Source organism: Patella vulgata, chromosome 6 (assembly GCF_932274485.2).
Source record: "Patella vulgata chromosome 6, xgPatVulg1.2, whole genome shotgun sequence".
Classification (NCBI taxonomy): Eukaryota; Metazoa; Mollusca; class Gastropoda; family Patellidae; genus Patella; species Patella vulgata.
The window spans coordinates 1,287,936-1,302,409 of NC_065884.2; the positions used below are offsets into that span (position 1 = coordinate 1,287,936).

Consider the following 14,474-nt stretch of genomic DNA (forward strand, 5'->3'; position numbering starts at 1 on the left):
TCTTATGGCTATGCGTCATTCAATGATGGTACTGGTTGGTGGCTAAAGGTCTGTTCCTTTTAAAACTTAGAACTTTTCAGGCACCCTTATATGATTTAAACACTATTAATATGATTTATGCAGGTCGGGTATTTGATCTCTGCATTGGCCGTGAAAGTTCGTCCAGATTTTCCGGCGTGGTTCCCACTTGCCAGAGATGTAGGACGGCGGGCATACACGTAAAAGATCCCTTGACAGTTGGAATTTGATATAAGAGTAGGCCGTAGAGCCGCTGTCCAGGCAAAATTTCCCTCATAGTACATTGTATGGCGTATGCCCGTCTTCATTAGCCCAGTTTAGGAGCAGAACAGTAATACGTTAAACATCATTTCATTTCATTTCATATGATTTAAACACCATTAGTGTTTTTAATAAACATAATGATTTGTAAATACTACTGAGATCTTTTAATGAACGTAATATTTTGTAAATACTATTGACATCTTTTAATGACCATAATATTTTGTAAATGCTATCAAGATCCTGTAATAAACACAATGCTTTGTGTAATATCGTCTACACTTTATTTACGTCAAGATAAAACGGCATAAATGCCCCCCCCCCCCACCACCCAATCCGAGTCTAGGGGTCATAACCCTAATAATTAATCTTGACAATCACAAACCGTATGCCTCGTTCATGGACATGTCAAGTGGATTTAATGACTATTTGGGCCAAGTTGTAGCTTTGCGTTCTCTAATAAAGCTTCATGCCCCATATAAATTTAAAAAGATTAGATGGCACTGGGAATCGAATCCACGCCAATTGACTCAATGACAGACATTGTGATCGAATGCGCTACGCCATTCGGCCACTCAACACCCTCGGTTCCATGAAAGAAATGTGCTGTAGATTTGGTAGGATGCATAGGTCGAGATAGGGCTAAACGCGTGCTTTTGTGTCAGTTGTGGGACTAACCTACACAGGTATATGGGGTAAAGTGTTAAGCTAAGTTTATTTTATTCTATTTGTTACATATCGCTGAAGATAGGCGGGTATTAACAACATTAAAGTTTACAAAAATAGAAAGGTAAACTAGAATGCAAAAATTAGGAATATCATCACTATCACTATAATCACAATTTACAGCAGAACTTGGATGTTGGAACATCAACAGACCACTAGGGTGATGGCGTCACACGGTACCTTCCGTTTGTTGACAAAACATCCAGATTGTGTAGAATTGGCAAAGCAAAGGTGTTGCTTACAAAAAGACCCAAAATGGTTAGAACTTGAGCAAACACGCTGATATCTTTGTCCGCACAAAATCAACATGTTTGATGTTTATTATATTTCCTAATATGAACATAAAACTTTTAAACTTTTGATGTTTATGACTGTCATAAGTGACAGATCTCCATGCGGTTTCTCTTTGTTCACGTTTTATGTAACAATGTTATGACGTTATGTAACAACACAAATACTTTAATTTCTACTTGATACTTCCTCACATGAAAATAAAATTAATATTAAAACACGGAAACTCAATTTAATTTTACCGGGAAACAAGAACATCTGTCAACATCTGAAATCTGTTTAAAAGACGAGGTATTCCCAGTGTTCAACAATCGTTTTCCAGTTGGTTGTACACGTTTATACAACTAGAAGATACATCAAGATGCGGTTTATGTTGGCCGCAACTCTGGTTCTTGTCATTATTATAACGGTTGTTGATGCGGGTAGAAGACACAGGGTACGAAATGGAATCCGTCGTAGATATTCTTATGGACGTCAACTGTTTATGTGGAGACGGTACCACCAACGTCGGACACTGAAACAGATAAGTTGCAACCAAATTAGAAGATCGCAGGTTTGCAGCAGATGCTGTGCTGGTGAGTTCTTGGTTATTTTTATTATTGATGCATCCGTGAACATTTGTGACGAATCCATTCAAAGGGGGGGGGGGAGAGATAAGACGAACGTCAACCCTCGTAACGACTTGATTCAATAGGGGAAAGAGATGAGAAGAACGTCAACCCTTGTAACGACTTGATTCAAGTGTGGAAAAAGATGGAATCATGAAATGTCTGTAGTATTCGTTGACGAAGAGAGAAAGAGGGAGAGATGGGGTTAACGTCCACTCGACACAACCTAGGTCATTTCGGGACTAACGTATGGTTCAATTATATTTCCATAATTCGCTTGCGCTTTGACAGCCGGCCCTAGTCCTTGTCACGTACAACCGGGGAATCGAAACCCCGCCAGTTGACACGTTGATGAAGGTTGCGGCCATAGTCTCATTGGAATGAAAAACAAAGACACAAAGTATGCAAAGTTTTATAAACATTATTAAAATAACAAATTGTGGATGATATTAGAAAAGGTTTTGAAAATTATTTTACAGTATATTAACGTGAAATTATCATTGGGTGGAGGGGGGAGGCGAAATACACCAAGAATTGTGAAAGCTGAGTTTCTAATGCCGATTACAGTGGGTCATTCAATACTAATACTAACCAACCTGAGTTTCAAATGCTGATTACAGTGGGTCATTCAATAACCAATACTAACTCATCAACATGCTGTCGAGATCTTTGCCCTAGGATTACATAGATATTTGTAATTTGTCAATCATCTATTTACAATAGATATATTAATAAAGCTGGTAGTCTCACTTGAAATAAACTTTACGGTTTAACGACATAGAATGACATCGGGATTTTTAAAATCATCCAAATCAATATCATACTCTTCTCAACATAATGTCCATTTATTGGATTTAATCTTTTTCTGAACATAATGTCCATTTATTGGATTTAATCTTTTTCTGAACATAATGTCCATTTATTAGATTTAATCTTTTTCTGAACATAATGTCCATTTATTGGATTTAATCTTTTTCTGAACATGATATCCATTTATTAGATTTAATCTTTTTCTCATCGTAGGAGGTACATTAAAACTACAGATAATAAAACAACTATTTGTGTTTTCTAGACAATGAAATGAGGTTTAGCGTCCTGTTTGTTTGCGCCGACTGGGTTAACGAAGACGAACATGCGCTATGGGAAAAGAACAATTAGACAACAATCGGAGATAGTAAATTGCCTTCGTTTTTTTAGTTGATGGCAATTGGGGCCCATGGTCTAGATGTAATGCTTGCTCTGTAACATGCGGTAATGGAACACAGAGCAGATATAGATCTTGTGATAATCCTGCTCCAGCTTATGGTGGAATTGATTGTCATGGTGATGGTAATGAAACAAGAAGCTGTAACACGATGATTGACTGTCCTGGTGAGATGTTTCTATAAATAAATACACAAATATGTGACCAGACATTTATATAAACAAACGTCAATAAATTGAGAACCTTAATTATATTTTAGCCGCCAGTTATATTATTAACATGATATTATCATTGGGGGGCGGGCACGGTGACTAAGTGCGTAAGACGCTGACCCGCTAGTCTGGAGGTCGGGTATTCGATCCCTGCATTGGCCGAGAATGTTCATTCAGATTTTCCGACGTGGCTCCCCATTTTCAGTGATGCAGGGCACAGGGCCTGACAAGAACAGCTGTTTAGTCGTTCAGATGGGACGAAAAACCGACGTCCTGTGTACACATTAGCAAGCACGTAAAATATTCCTTGACAGCTGGAATTCGAAGAGTAGACCGTAGTACCGCTGTCCGGACAACATTTCCCTCATAGCACACTGTATGGCGTATGCCCGTCTTCATTAGCCCAGTTCGGAGCAGAACAGTAGGGTGTTAAACCCTATTTCATTTCATAGCATTGTGGGGAGACGAAATACACCCAGAATTGTGAAGGCCGAGTTTTAAATGCTGATTACAGTGGGTCATTCAAAAACCAATACTAAATCACCACCATGCTGTCGAGATCTTTGCCCGGGGATTACATAGATATTTGTAATTTGTCAATCGTCTATTTGTCAAGCATGCAAATTTATTTTACATAATGGTGAATGTTTAATTAAACATTAAATTCCAAAATGTAAACATCCAGTTTTGTTACTGTTAGTGGTATTTTTGATGTATTAATACAGTTGACAATCTCGCTTGAAATAAACTTTTCTCGTTGTAAGAGGTACATTAAAACTATAGATAATTTGTGTTTTCTAAATTGAGGTTTAACGTCCTGTTTGCTAGCGCCAACTGGGCTAACGAGGTCAAAAATAGCAGTTAGATAACGATTTTGGATAATAAAAAAGAACTATTGCCTTGTGTTTTTTGTCAGTTGATGGTAATTGGAGGCCATGGTCTGATTTTAATTCATGTTCTGTAACATGTGGTAATGGAACTCAGAGCAGATCTAGAACTTGTGATAATCCTGCTCCAGTTTATGGTGGAGCTGATTGTCATGGTGATGGTAATGAAACAAGAAGCTGTAACACGATGATTAACTGTCCTGGTGAGATATTTCTATAAATAAATCCACAAAGATGTGGCCAGACATTTATATAAACAAACGTCAATAAATTGAGAACCTTAATTATATTTTAGCCGCCAGTAGATGTTTTCGGGTTTCAACGTGTCTGTCTGTGGAAAAAAGTTCCATCAAACTGAAATAATATTTCAGTGCCCGCGTTGTTTGTAATCTAGAAACAATGTTCCATCAAACTTACTGAAATAACATTTCGGTGCCTGTGTGGTTTGGGCGGTGAATTACCTGGTGATTTTAGTCTCTCATTATTCTTAATCTAAATGTACCAATTATATTTCCAAACACATTTTATTGAAGGTCAAATGTCCGCCACATTTTAATCTTTGACAATTTAGCCTGACAACCAACCTTACTAACAAAAAACACCTTTACAAATCTATCAACAGGATCACAAACGCCTGTAATATGGAAAATTGCTTACACAAATTATATAAAACTGATGTCTAAAGTTTAAATGACGTTTATGTTCGGATATATAAACGTGGTTATCAAATTTAGAGGCAAATATATGATATTTCCAGTAGGTGGTCACTATGGATGAAAATATCAATTAGTTTTAACTGGGGACAATACGTATGATATAAAACAGATTTGTTATTTTTAGTTGACGGTAATTGGGGAACATGGTCGGAGTTTAGTACGTGTTGTTCTGTATGTGGTGTTGAACAGAAAAGGAGTAGAGTATGTGACAATCCTCCTCCAGAGATTGGTGGAGCTAACTGTCCTGGTGGTTCTGTAGAAATAAGGAGCTGTGACAGTAACGATTGCTTGGATAATGGTAATGATTTTAAGACTGTTAAGAATGGGGTAGCTATGATAATAGACCTCTCTGTCTGTTATTGTCAGACAGGAGACATTTACTATAACTAATGTGGCAGCTATGATAATAAGTCTCGCGTCCTCTTATTTCCAAACAAGATAAATTTAGTAGCAAAAGTAGCATCAACATCACTGCTATCCCCAAATTGCAGTTGTGTTATTTTTGTTATTTGAAAATGGTAGCTACATATAAGTTAAAGATCGATAAAACGTTCGTGATAAGTTAGTGAAAAAAAATATATAATAGTGTTCATATTTTACATGATTTTGACATACATGATTTAAATAGTTTAACAGATTTTAATATGGCTGATCGTTATTAACGATTCTGAAAGTGACACAGAGAAGTTAAGTTATCGTTTCAGACAGCACAAGATGATTTTCACCTCACTATTAACTACTCCGAACAGTTGTAATATGCGATCGTTAGGGAAAAGGCGATTGAAACCGACTACTCAATCCTTCACCTAGTTTGGGTTAATTTTGTTCTGAAATTATGAAAGATATGGAAACGTATGTTCTGTCTACAAGATGTCCCAACAGCAATTCGAAACTCCAAGCGTTGATAACTTTACTGCAGTTCCAACCTATGCACACGGTTAACTGACGTGGTGAACAAGCTGTATCGGGAATATGAAAACATTTACTGAACATTTATAACTTGGATAAAGGTCACCGCCCTCGTAACTGTTATCAATTGTGGCGGCGTGCTCTTTTACATCATGGAATTGAATTAAGTTTTGCCTATACGTATACCTACGTGAGAGGGAGAAGAGATGCGGAGAGAATTGGGATTTAACGCCCACTCGACACAAACTAGGTTATTTCAGCATATGGCTGAATTTTATTTCAATAATTCGCTTGCCCGTAAGATTCTTTACCAGGGGAATGAAAACCCACGAGGTTCGACATGCGACCATGTACCTTGTCACGTAGGTTACAAGCGCAAAATCGAAAGTACATCACACGCATTACCCTCTTTCCCCGCCCATATAATACGAGATAAAGATATGGTTTGTATTTGATTGGACGATAAACCCCATCCACCCATCTCTCTCTCTCTCCATTATAAACAAGATTTGTATATGTAGTTTTTGTAATTACAGTATCAAGTTCTCTATGTGCGAACCAGTCTTTGGAAGTCTTAGTCGCTGTTGATGTTTCTGCTAATATAACGGATGAGGAGGTTGGACAGGAAAGGGATTTATTACAGAAACTTTATAGTGAACTGAGAATTGATGGTATTGCTAGGCGCTTCGGATTCGTCGCTCATGGTGGGGCAGCGTCTACTTCGGATCTCAATATCCTCACTTTAGGCAGTGGAACTACCGCTACCCAGAAGTTACGTATCTCTCAAATTAACAAACTAGGAGGAATGCCATTATTAAATTCCGCCTTGTACGTGATTATCAATGATTTTGAATATTATGGAAGGCCAGGTATTCGACGAATTGCTATTGTGATAAAAGGTGAATATATTATTTTAATATGATGTAGCACAAGCATATTATAAGACAACTGATTTGATTAGCTAATCCCAATAATGCTTGGCACTGGGAAGCTGGTACCAAAAGAGTCTTATAGCCGCTCACGTTCTCGTATCCTTCTCATGACCGCAACCTGTCGTATAAGAATGCCTACCACGTGGCTGTAACGTTGATATCGTTACCTTATCAACAAACAACCTTTATCAATAAAAAAAATGTTTGCCACAAACAGATTAACATTCCAAAAAGGTGCATACAACTCTGCTTAAATTCATTTGTTTGGTTGTTTTTTTAAGCTGCTGAGACAACCCCAATAAGGAAATCAAGCTCCTTTGCTACCGGGGGGACGACAGATGATTTAATTATGTACTACACTATTGGTATTGGCGCCATTAACACGGGATCCAGTCAACTAAACGAAACAGCTACCCAACTAGAACGGCTGATCTGCTTCTGTGATAAATAAAATAAAATAAAGTCTCATTTACTGTGGCTCAGTCAGTAAGGCGTTTGATCTTTAATTTGACGGTTCCGTGTTCAATTCCGTGTAACACGGGGGGGGGGGGGATCTCTGGCAAGGAACAACATAGTCGTTCGAGTGGCACAATAAATCGAGGTCTGTGTACACAATGGAGTTCGATATAAGAGTAAACCGTAGCCCAGCTGTCTTGGCAAAATGTCCCTCGTAGCACAATGTATGGCGTTAGCCAGTTTTCATTACCCAATCGAAGAAGGACAGTAGTACATTAAACCGCATTTCATACTATTTTCCATCTTAATCTCTGTTCCTGAAAGATACATGTAAACGCCCCACAGTTCTAGGCTAAATACTCATAAGACACAAATGAATCAGAAAACTGATATTGGAATTATAAAATTAATAATAATAAGGAATCAATTTGAAATTAGGATCGTCCTTTGTCGGTCTCGGTCGCGGGTTCGCTCCTGGTGTTGGTCCAGAAAGTTCATCATGATTTTCAAGCGTGATTTCCCTTGTCAGAGGGACAGGACGGAGCGCAAGCCTGGAGGTCGCGGGTTCGCTCCCTATGTTAGCCGATAAAGCTGGTCTGGATTTTCCAGCGTGCTTTCCCCTTGTCAGATGTACAGGACAAAGGACGGAAAACAGAGGTCCCGTGTATATATTGGTGTGCACGTAAAAGATCCCTTGACAGATGGAATTTGCTGTAAGAGTAGGTCGTCGTGCCGCTGCCCGGGTAAAATTACCCTCATAGCACACTGTATTCTGTATACCCGTTTTCATTAGCCCAATCGGACAAGAACAGTACGATGTTAAACAACATTTCATTTCAATTCTTTGTAGATATAACTGTCGGCATCTCTTTCCTGGCACAAATTCTGGGAGGGAGTTTTGATGGTTGCGGTGTGGGCGGTTAGAGCTTATAGGCTAGCGGTTTAAGCCCATATTTTTTCCGATACCCCTACCTATGGTAGAACAAGGGTTATTTGGTAAGGTTGGAAAGGTAATTTTATCGACATTATCAAAAAGGTTCTTGGGCAATTTTCAAAACAGGCTATAATAGTTATTTCTCCTGGTTTCCATAGCAACCGTAAAAAATCATAGATATCGACTCTATGCGTAAAATCCAACTATTTAACGATTAAGAAGCTTCAGATAAGTTATATTTTGTGTTTTTCTCCAGTACACTCTGTGATTTAAATTTAAAAAAAAATCGCAAATAGCACACACAATATCATTTTAGGGTCAGTAATTGGGGCCTTAGGGCTACTGATCATGTTCTTGTTGTTCTTTTTGGTGGCGCATTTTGAAAAAAAGCCTAAGGCTCCGTCAATTAATGTACGATTGACATAAAATTAGGCATGGTGGTTCCTTGGACAATTGCGCCTCAATTGACGGATTTCGCTTAAGATACGACGCCACAATTCCAAGATGACGTCATACTCAGTTTCTGGCCCATAGTACGCTACTATAATATTATGGTTGCACAAGCACAGCGGGGCCGTAGACCATGTGTTGTATATTTCTTCTGTGACTGAAACACAGAGTTCTGTAATATGCTCTACTGATTAAAGTTAGTACATGTGATAATTACAAGGTTATTTCTTTTTTTAAAATAACGGTGCGCGATTTGAATTGTTCTGAAAATATCGATTTTCCTATGGCCTAATCCACGCTAATGTGTACTAAATTGGTTATTTAACATTTGTTTCATTTGGATCCTCCTGATACAAATTCCCCTACTAAACCCTCTTTGTCGTGTTGTTCATAACTCAAGCGTAACATTCAATATGTAAAAGTCATGAAAAAAATATGAATACGGCACCCGCTGACTTAAACATGATAAACATTGTATTGGTGTGATGTTTGAGTTTAACCCCGAAAATATGCCAAAACAGTGTTTACAGAAGACTGAAACTTGTCCAATATCCCTAGTCCAATTGATCATGGGTAGCGAAGAAATGGTGATGGTATAAGTAGTCCCTGTTTTATTTGAAAAGGAATCTGCGAGAAGGACTGTTTTTGCCCCATGATTTACGCTCACGCTAGACTGCTTGGGCCGTGTTTCAAGACCAGTCGAGACCAGAGCCGCCAACCCTCTAAACTGTTACCCAATTCCTGCCACTCCATCGTCGAATACCTCACCTTACGAACGGCAGTCAAGTCAACCGCGACGACACCATGGGTGGGGGATAACGGGTCGTTCCTCAGCCCGGAGCTACGTTCGCCCTGGCGCCGATCAGAGCAGCCAGTCCGAAGACAGGCGCTCTTCGCTTGACTACAGCCGAGACGAAATACTTCGAATCGGCCGCAACTCGCTACACACCGGAAGATAAGCCTACGGCGACGAACCCAAACTGTTTTACAGGGAATTGATGATGGGTTAGTTGTATTTTACGTCCGCTTCCACCGAGGTGATATCGCAGACAATACAGGGAATTACGAGATGACTGCCTTTAACACGTGCTGTCACAGCACGCGGCGTCAATCATTGGCTGAATGGCGCGTGCATTGTTTACATAAGACGTTACTGCTTCGGGCAGAATGCTGTCTTTTAGTCATTTTAATACCCATTTACAATAAATAGGAAATAATTTTTACCTACAAATACGTCAAACGTCTTTATTTATTTTTCTAATGCATCAAAAAATTTTTTTTAGAATTTGATTTGTTGGTGGAAAAAAGTTGAGACTCATTAAGTCGCATTGATGTCCTCCTTATCAGTGATTGTAGCAGCCTAGCAAATATTCATTGCTGATCAGTGTGGGACGAACCCTTTCCCACGACCGAGCCCGTCCTCCGAGAAAAACAAGTCCTTATAATGCGTCAGGCCTCGCTCTACATCGACGCTTTATTTAGCGGTTTCCCGTATGCAGACACTGTAAATACTATACCAGATGCAGCAATGGCAATATATCAAATGATGCTATTTAAAAAAAAACAAAAAAACAATTTGTTGGTTAAATTTACTCATTTGAATATCATTGTAGCATTTAGAACATTTGGAATTTCGTAAAATAACAAAAACACTAGGACTTTAAGTTTCTTGGTGGACTCTTTATATGGAATAAACCATATTTAATTATTGTTTAAATATAGTAACTATATTAATTCGTTCCAGTGGATTATTCAAACTCAAAATCTGTGTTTTTAAAATAAGGATTACGAAGTTTAATTAACCAATTACCCTTTAATTGGTACTCTAATAGTAATATGATAGCAATGACGTCACTATTACATCACAATTACGTCATATATGCAAATTTCAAAGAACAATTTGGCCAAGTTTTGCGCCCACGCAGCAAGTTTCGAAAGACACAGAGCCACAGAAGTAGGATGTTGACTAAATATGATAAGTATGCCGTCAGGAAACCCCCATCTCTATGGTATTCAAAAGCTTTTCCAGACACAAAATATACCTCTGGAATAGAAAGTCATAATACACTCAAAATAACACCAAGTTTGAAAATGAATAAGGTTATTCCCCACACAGTCCTAATGTTTTACATCAAATTCGAAACAAATCCACTAACAACTATTGCCTTCATCGCGTTGACACAATATTTGGAAAGGAGTAGGGGAAATCCAAAGAGGGAATAAGTCTCTGAAACGGAATGCCCCGGTATGCTAAAATATCGATAGAGAACTACCTCTCATGGCATCAATGCTTCAAAACAATATTTGAAATATATGCACCAAGCACTGTACTCTCTATCGCGTGCACGAGATCTCACAAAAGGAACTATCACAACGGTATGTTTCACTCCATCCCGAGTTTAACCAACTTTCTATTCAATATTTGGTGATCACTATCATTAAAAACTCTATAAGTTGTAAAATATCATTAAAAACTCTATAAGTTGTAAAATATCAGGTGTTAAACGGATGAGTGTAATAATGAGAGAGAGAGAGAGAAATGGGGTTTAACGTCCACTACACACAAACTAGGTCATTTCGGGACTAACATACGGTTTTTAATTTTATTTCAATAATTCGCTTGCGCGTAGGGTCTTTAGCAGTGGGAGGAAACCGGAGGACCCGGGGAAAACCCACGAGATTGGACAGGCGACCCTACTCCTTGTCACGTACAACTGGGGTGTCGAAACCACACCAGTTGACTCAATGACAGGTTTTATGATACAGCACGCACGTGCTAACCATTCGGCCATCCAACCCCCCGAGTGTAATAATGAGTATCCTGTAGTCAATATGGATTTTCACACTAAAACGCATGATAACATCTGTTATCAAAAACTGCAACATGTAAACTGTATAAATTAAATAAGAAAATGTATATAAAAGAACTTCCTAAAATTGAATGATGATAAAGCTGATAGATAAATTACAAAAAGTATGGAATACTGCAGAAAAAATTATTATTTTTACTAACTTTAACCAGGTCGTTTCGGGACTAACAAATCGTTTAATTTAATTCAATAATTTGATTGCGTGTAGGGCTCTTTGGCTGTGGGGGGAGGGGGCAGACAGGCAATCCTACTCACTGTCACCAGCTGTATATTATTAACTAGTACAATAACATATCTCGACCCCAGCTGTATATTAACTAGTACAATAACATATCTCGACCTCAGCTGTATATTAACTAGTACAATAACATATCTCAACCCCAGCTGTATATTAACTAGTACAATAACATATCTCGACCCCAGCTGTATATTAACTAGTACAATAACATATCTCGACCCCAGCTGTATATTATTAACTAGCTGGCCAAGGCATATGGTCAATATGGTGACGCTGGAGGTAGTTATTCACGACACGAGCGCGGTGGGCACGGGCATTATCATCTTGAAAGATGAAACGTCGACCTGCCCGTTGAGCAAAGGACAGAACTATCGGTGACAGGATGTGGTCACGGTAGTACACACCAGTGACCCTTCTTTCAACAATATGCAAGTCCGTTCTGCCAGTCATGGTGATCCCCCTCCCCCCCCCCCCACACCATAGCAGACCCACTCCCGAATCTGTCATGCTGCCTGACGTTAACGTTAGCATGACGCTCATTTACACGCCTCCGAACGCGAGCACGTCTATTGGTGAAATCAAGAAGAAATCTGGACTCATCTGAGAACATTACACGCGCCCATCGACAATTACCCCAATTTTTACGCTGCCTACACCATTGACACCTGTTTGCCATGTGCTAGCGAGTTAATGGAGGCACAACACGCAGTCGTCTCGCATGCAAATGTAGCCAATTTCTAATCGATTGGGTGTAACTCGAATTCCTGTAACTTGGTACAAGTTTACAGAAAGCTGATTGGCCGTTTGTCCTCGATTTCGCAGGACTTGTGTACGAATGTATCGATCCTGGGTTTGTGTAGTGTTTTTTTTTTTTAAACAATATTTTTATTCAGGTTGTCTGAATGGGATTGGGGAACAGGCTTAGCCTATGTAAAACCCCATTTGAAGCATGCTGATAGCACGTAGACATTCATCATGTTGAAGACGCCTCATTGCAAATTAAACGTAACACACTAATGCAAAGATACGCTAAACAGTAAATCTTATGCAAGAACCGATACGATAGCAAACAGGGTAAAATAAACCAGCACGCGGCAGTTTTCATCAACCCTTCCTTGAAGTGTCAAATCTGACAATGAACCCCCAATGACACCCCCCCCCCCTCTCCACGTGTATGGCGCTATTGCGTGTCGCATGTGCAGCTCAGGGTTTCTGTTGGGGCGATAAGGTTTTCATCTGCGAACATACTCTCAAAGCATGTCAAGTGTTCATGACTTTTTTTGAAGGGTATAATTATACACATCTTATCTAGACTCGATCTAATTTATTAAAGATGATAAGAGTATATAAACCATCCTCTATTCACGAAACATGTTTATTGTGCACATTTTATAAAACTGATTTTATTTGCTTGATTGGTGCAGGACATTTGGACATTTATACCAATTCCAGACAGACGGTCATAAAGTGGTAATATAGGTGCACGAAGTTGTGGATCTTTACCGTTTACAAGATGATGAAAGTGAATATGGGTAAATTTGTTACCCGGAGGTAGGAAATTAAATACATATTTCAATTTTATAAAATACTTTACTTAGAGTATGTCGTGCTATCCTTTCTAAATATTTGTAGTTGCCCAAACCATGGCGTTATGGATGTCACTCAAGTCCGTGCATCTATGAAATTATAACGCCCTATGTAGTTAGAACTTTCACAAGGACATTGAAACTGAGCAGTAACTATACAAAATTATACGAAACTTTATTTAATGAGGAACTTACTTAGTTCCTACTAAACTACAGACCATATTAACATATAATATCAGGACTGAATACAAATAGAAACAAAATCATTTAAAATACAATTTAAATTGAATGGTTTGATTTAATATAAAAGTATGTACTATAAAGGAATAAAAATCTTTTATAAATAGTATATACTTTCTTTAGGCATTTTTAACCTTTATTTATATATATATATATATATATATATATATATATATATATATATCTTTTCATCGTTACCATGAACCAAAGAAGTAGTGCAGCTTTGCGGTTGTGCTAATAATTTTGGTTCACGGTAAAGGATAAAAAGATAAAAGGGTATGCCGACACAAACTGATTTCAACACTAGTTTAATAACAGTTTAACATTTTGAAGTACTTTTCGTCCGTCTTGGGATTATTCATAAATAATGTCATTGCATATAGATGGACACCATAGTATATTTATACATACATGTATTTACATCGTAACACTGTGGTTTTAATTTTCTATAGTTACCATTGTCTATGGTTACATAGCAGAAAACATGTACTTTAAATGTTTTAATCTATTGTATTTGGGTACATACAGATAAAGGAAAAAAGAACATGCGTATACACGTGTGTTAATCTGTTGTATATGTGTACACACAGATAAAGGAAAAAAAATAAATCGTAAACAAAATAAGACAAATAGACAGATAATACCGTTATATTAATATACGACCTTGGCATGGCTACTCACTGTAAAACACGGTTAGATAACGCTATTATGATATGGACTCAAGACTAGTAATTATTTTCCCATTGACTTCAATGTTAAATGGCTGTAACATCACAGGCTGTAGCTTTTTGCTCAACAGTCCGTTGGTTCTAATCTTTATAGGCACAATGGGGACCACATTTGGCAATCTCCTCATCATAATTTTGTAGGGGGTTGACCATTTAGAATTTTTGCTACTGGGATTTGAAGTTGACTGGGGTGAAAATCTCACTTCCG

At 38.2% G+C, this 14,474-nt stretch overlaps 1 protein-coding gene across 2 annotated transcripts; it reads left to right on the top strand.

The window, feature by feature from the left end:
* The first annotated feature begins 1,594 nt into the window (after positions 1-1,594).
* LOC126824819 (coadhesin) lies at positions 1,595-7,250 on the top strand. 2 transcript variants are annotated; one of them, XM_050554219.2, is made up of 6 exons: positions 1,596-1,871; positions 3,102-3,275; positions 4,237-4,410; positions 5,048-5,221; positions 6,369-6,731; positions 7,046-7,250. In XM_050554219.2, exons 1-6 carry the CDS (start codon positions 1,658-1,660, stop codon positions 7,213-7,215), a joined length of 1,269 nt encoding a protein of 422 aa, XP_050410176.1. In that variant the 5' UTR covers positions 1,596-1,657; the 3' UTR covers positions 7,216-7,250. The 2 variants fall into 2 exon arrangements, with proteins under 2 accessions (XP_050410177.1, XP_050410176.1); XM_050554220.2 differs by lacking the exon at positions 3,102-3,275 and having other exon boundaries at positions 1,595-1,871.
* The last annotated feature ends 7,224 nt before the right edge of the window (positions 7,251-14,474 follow it).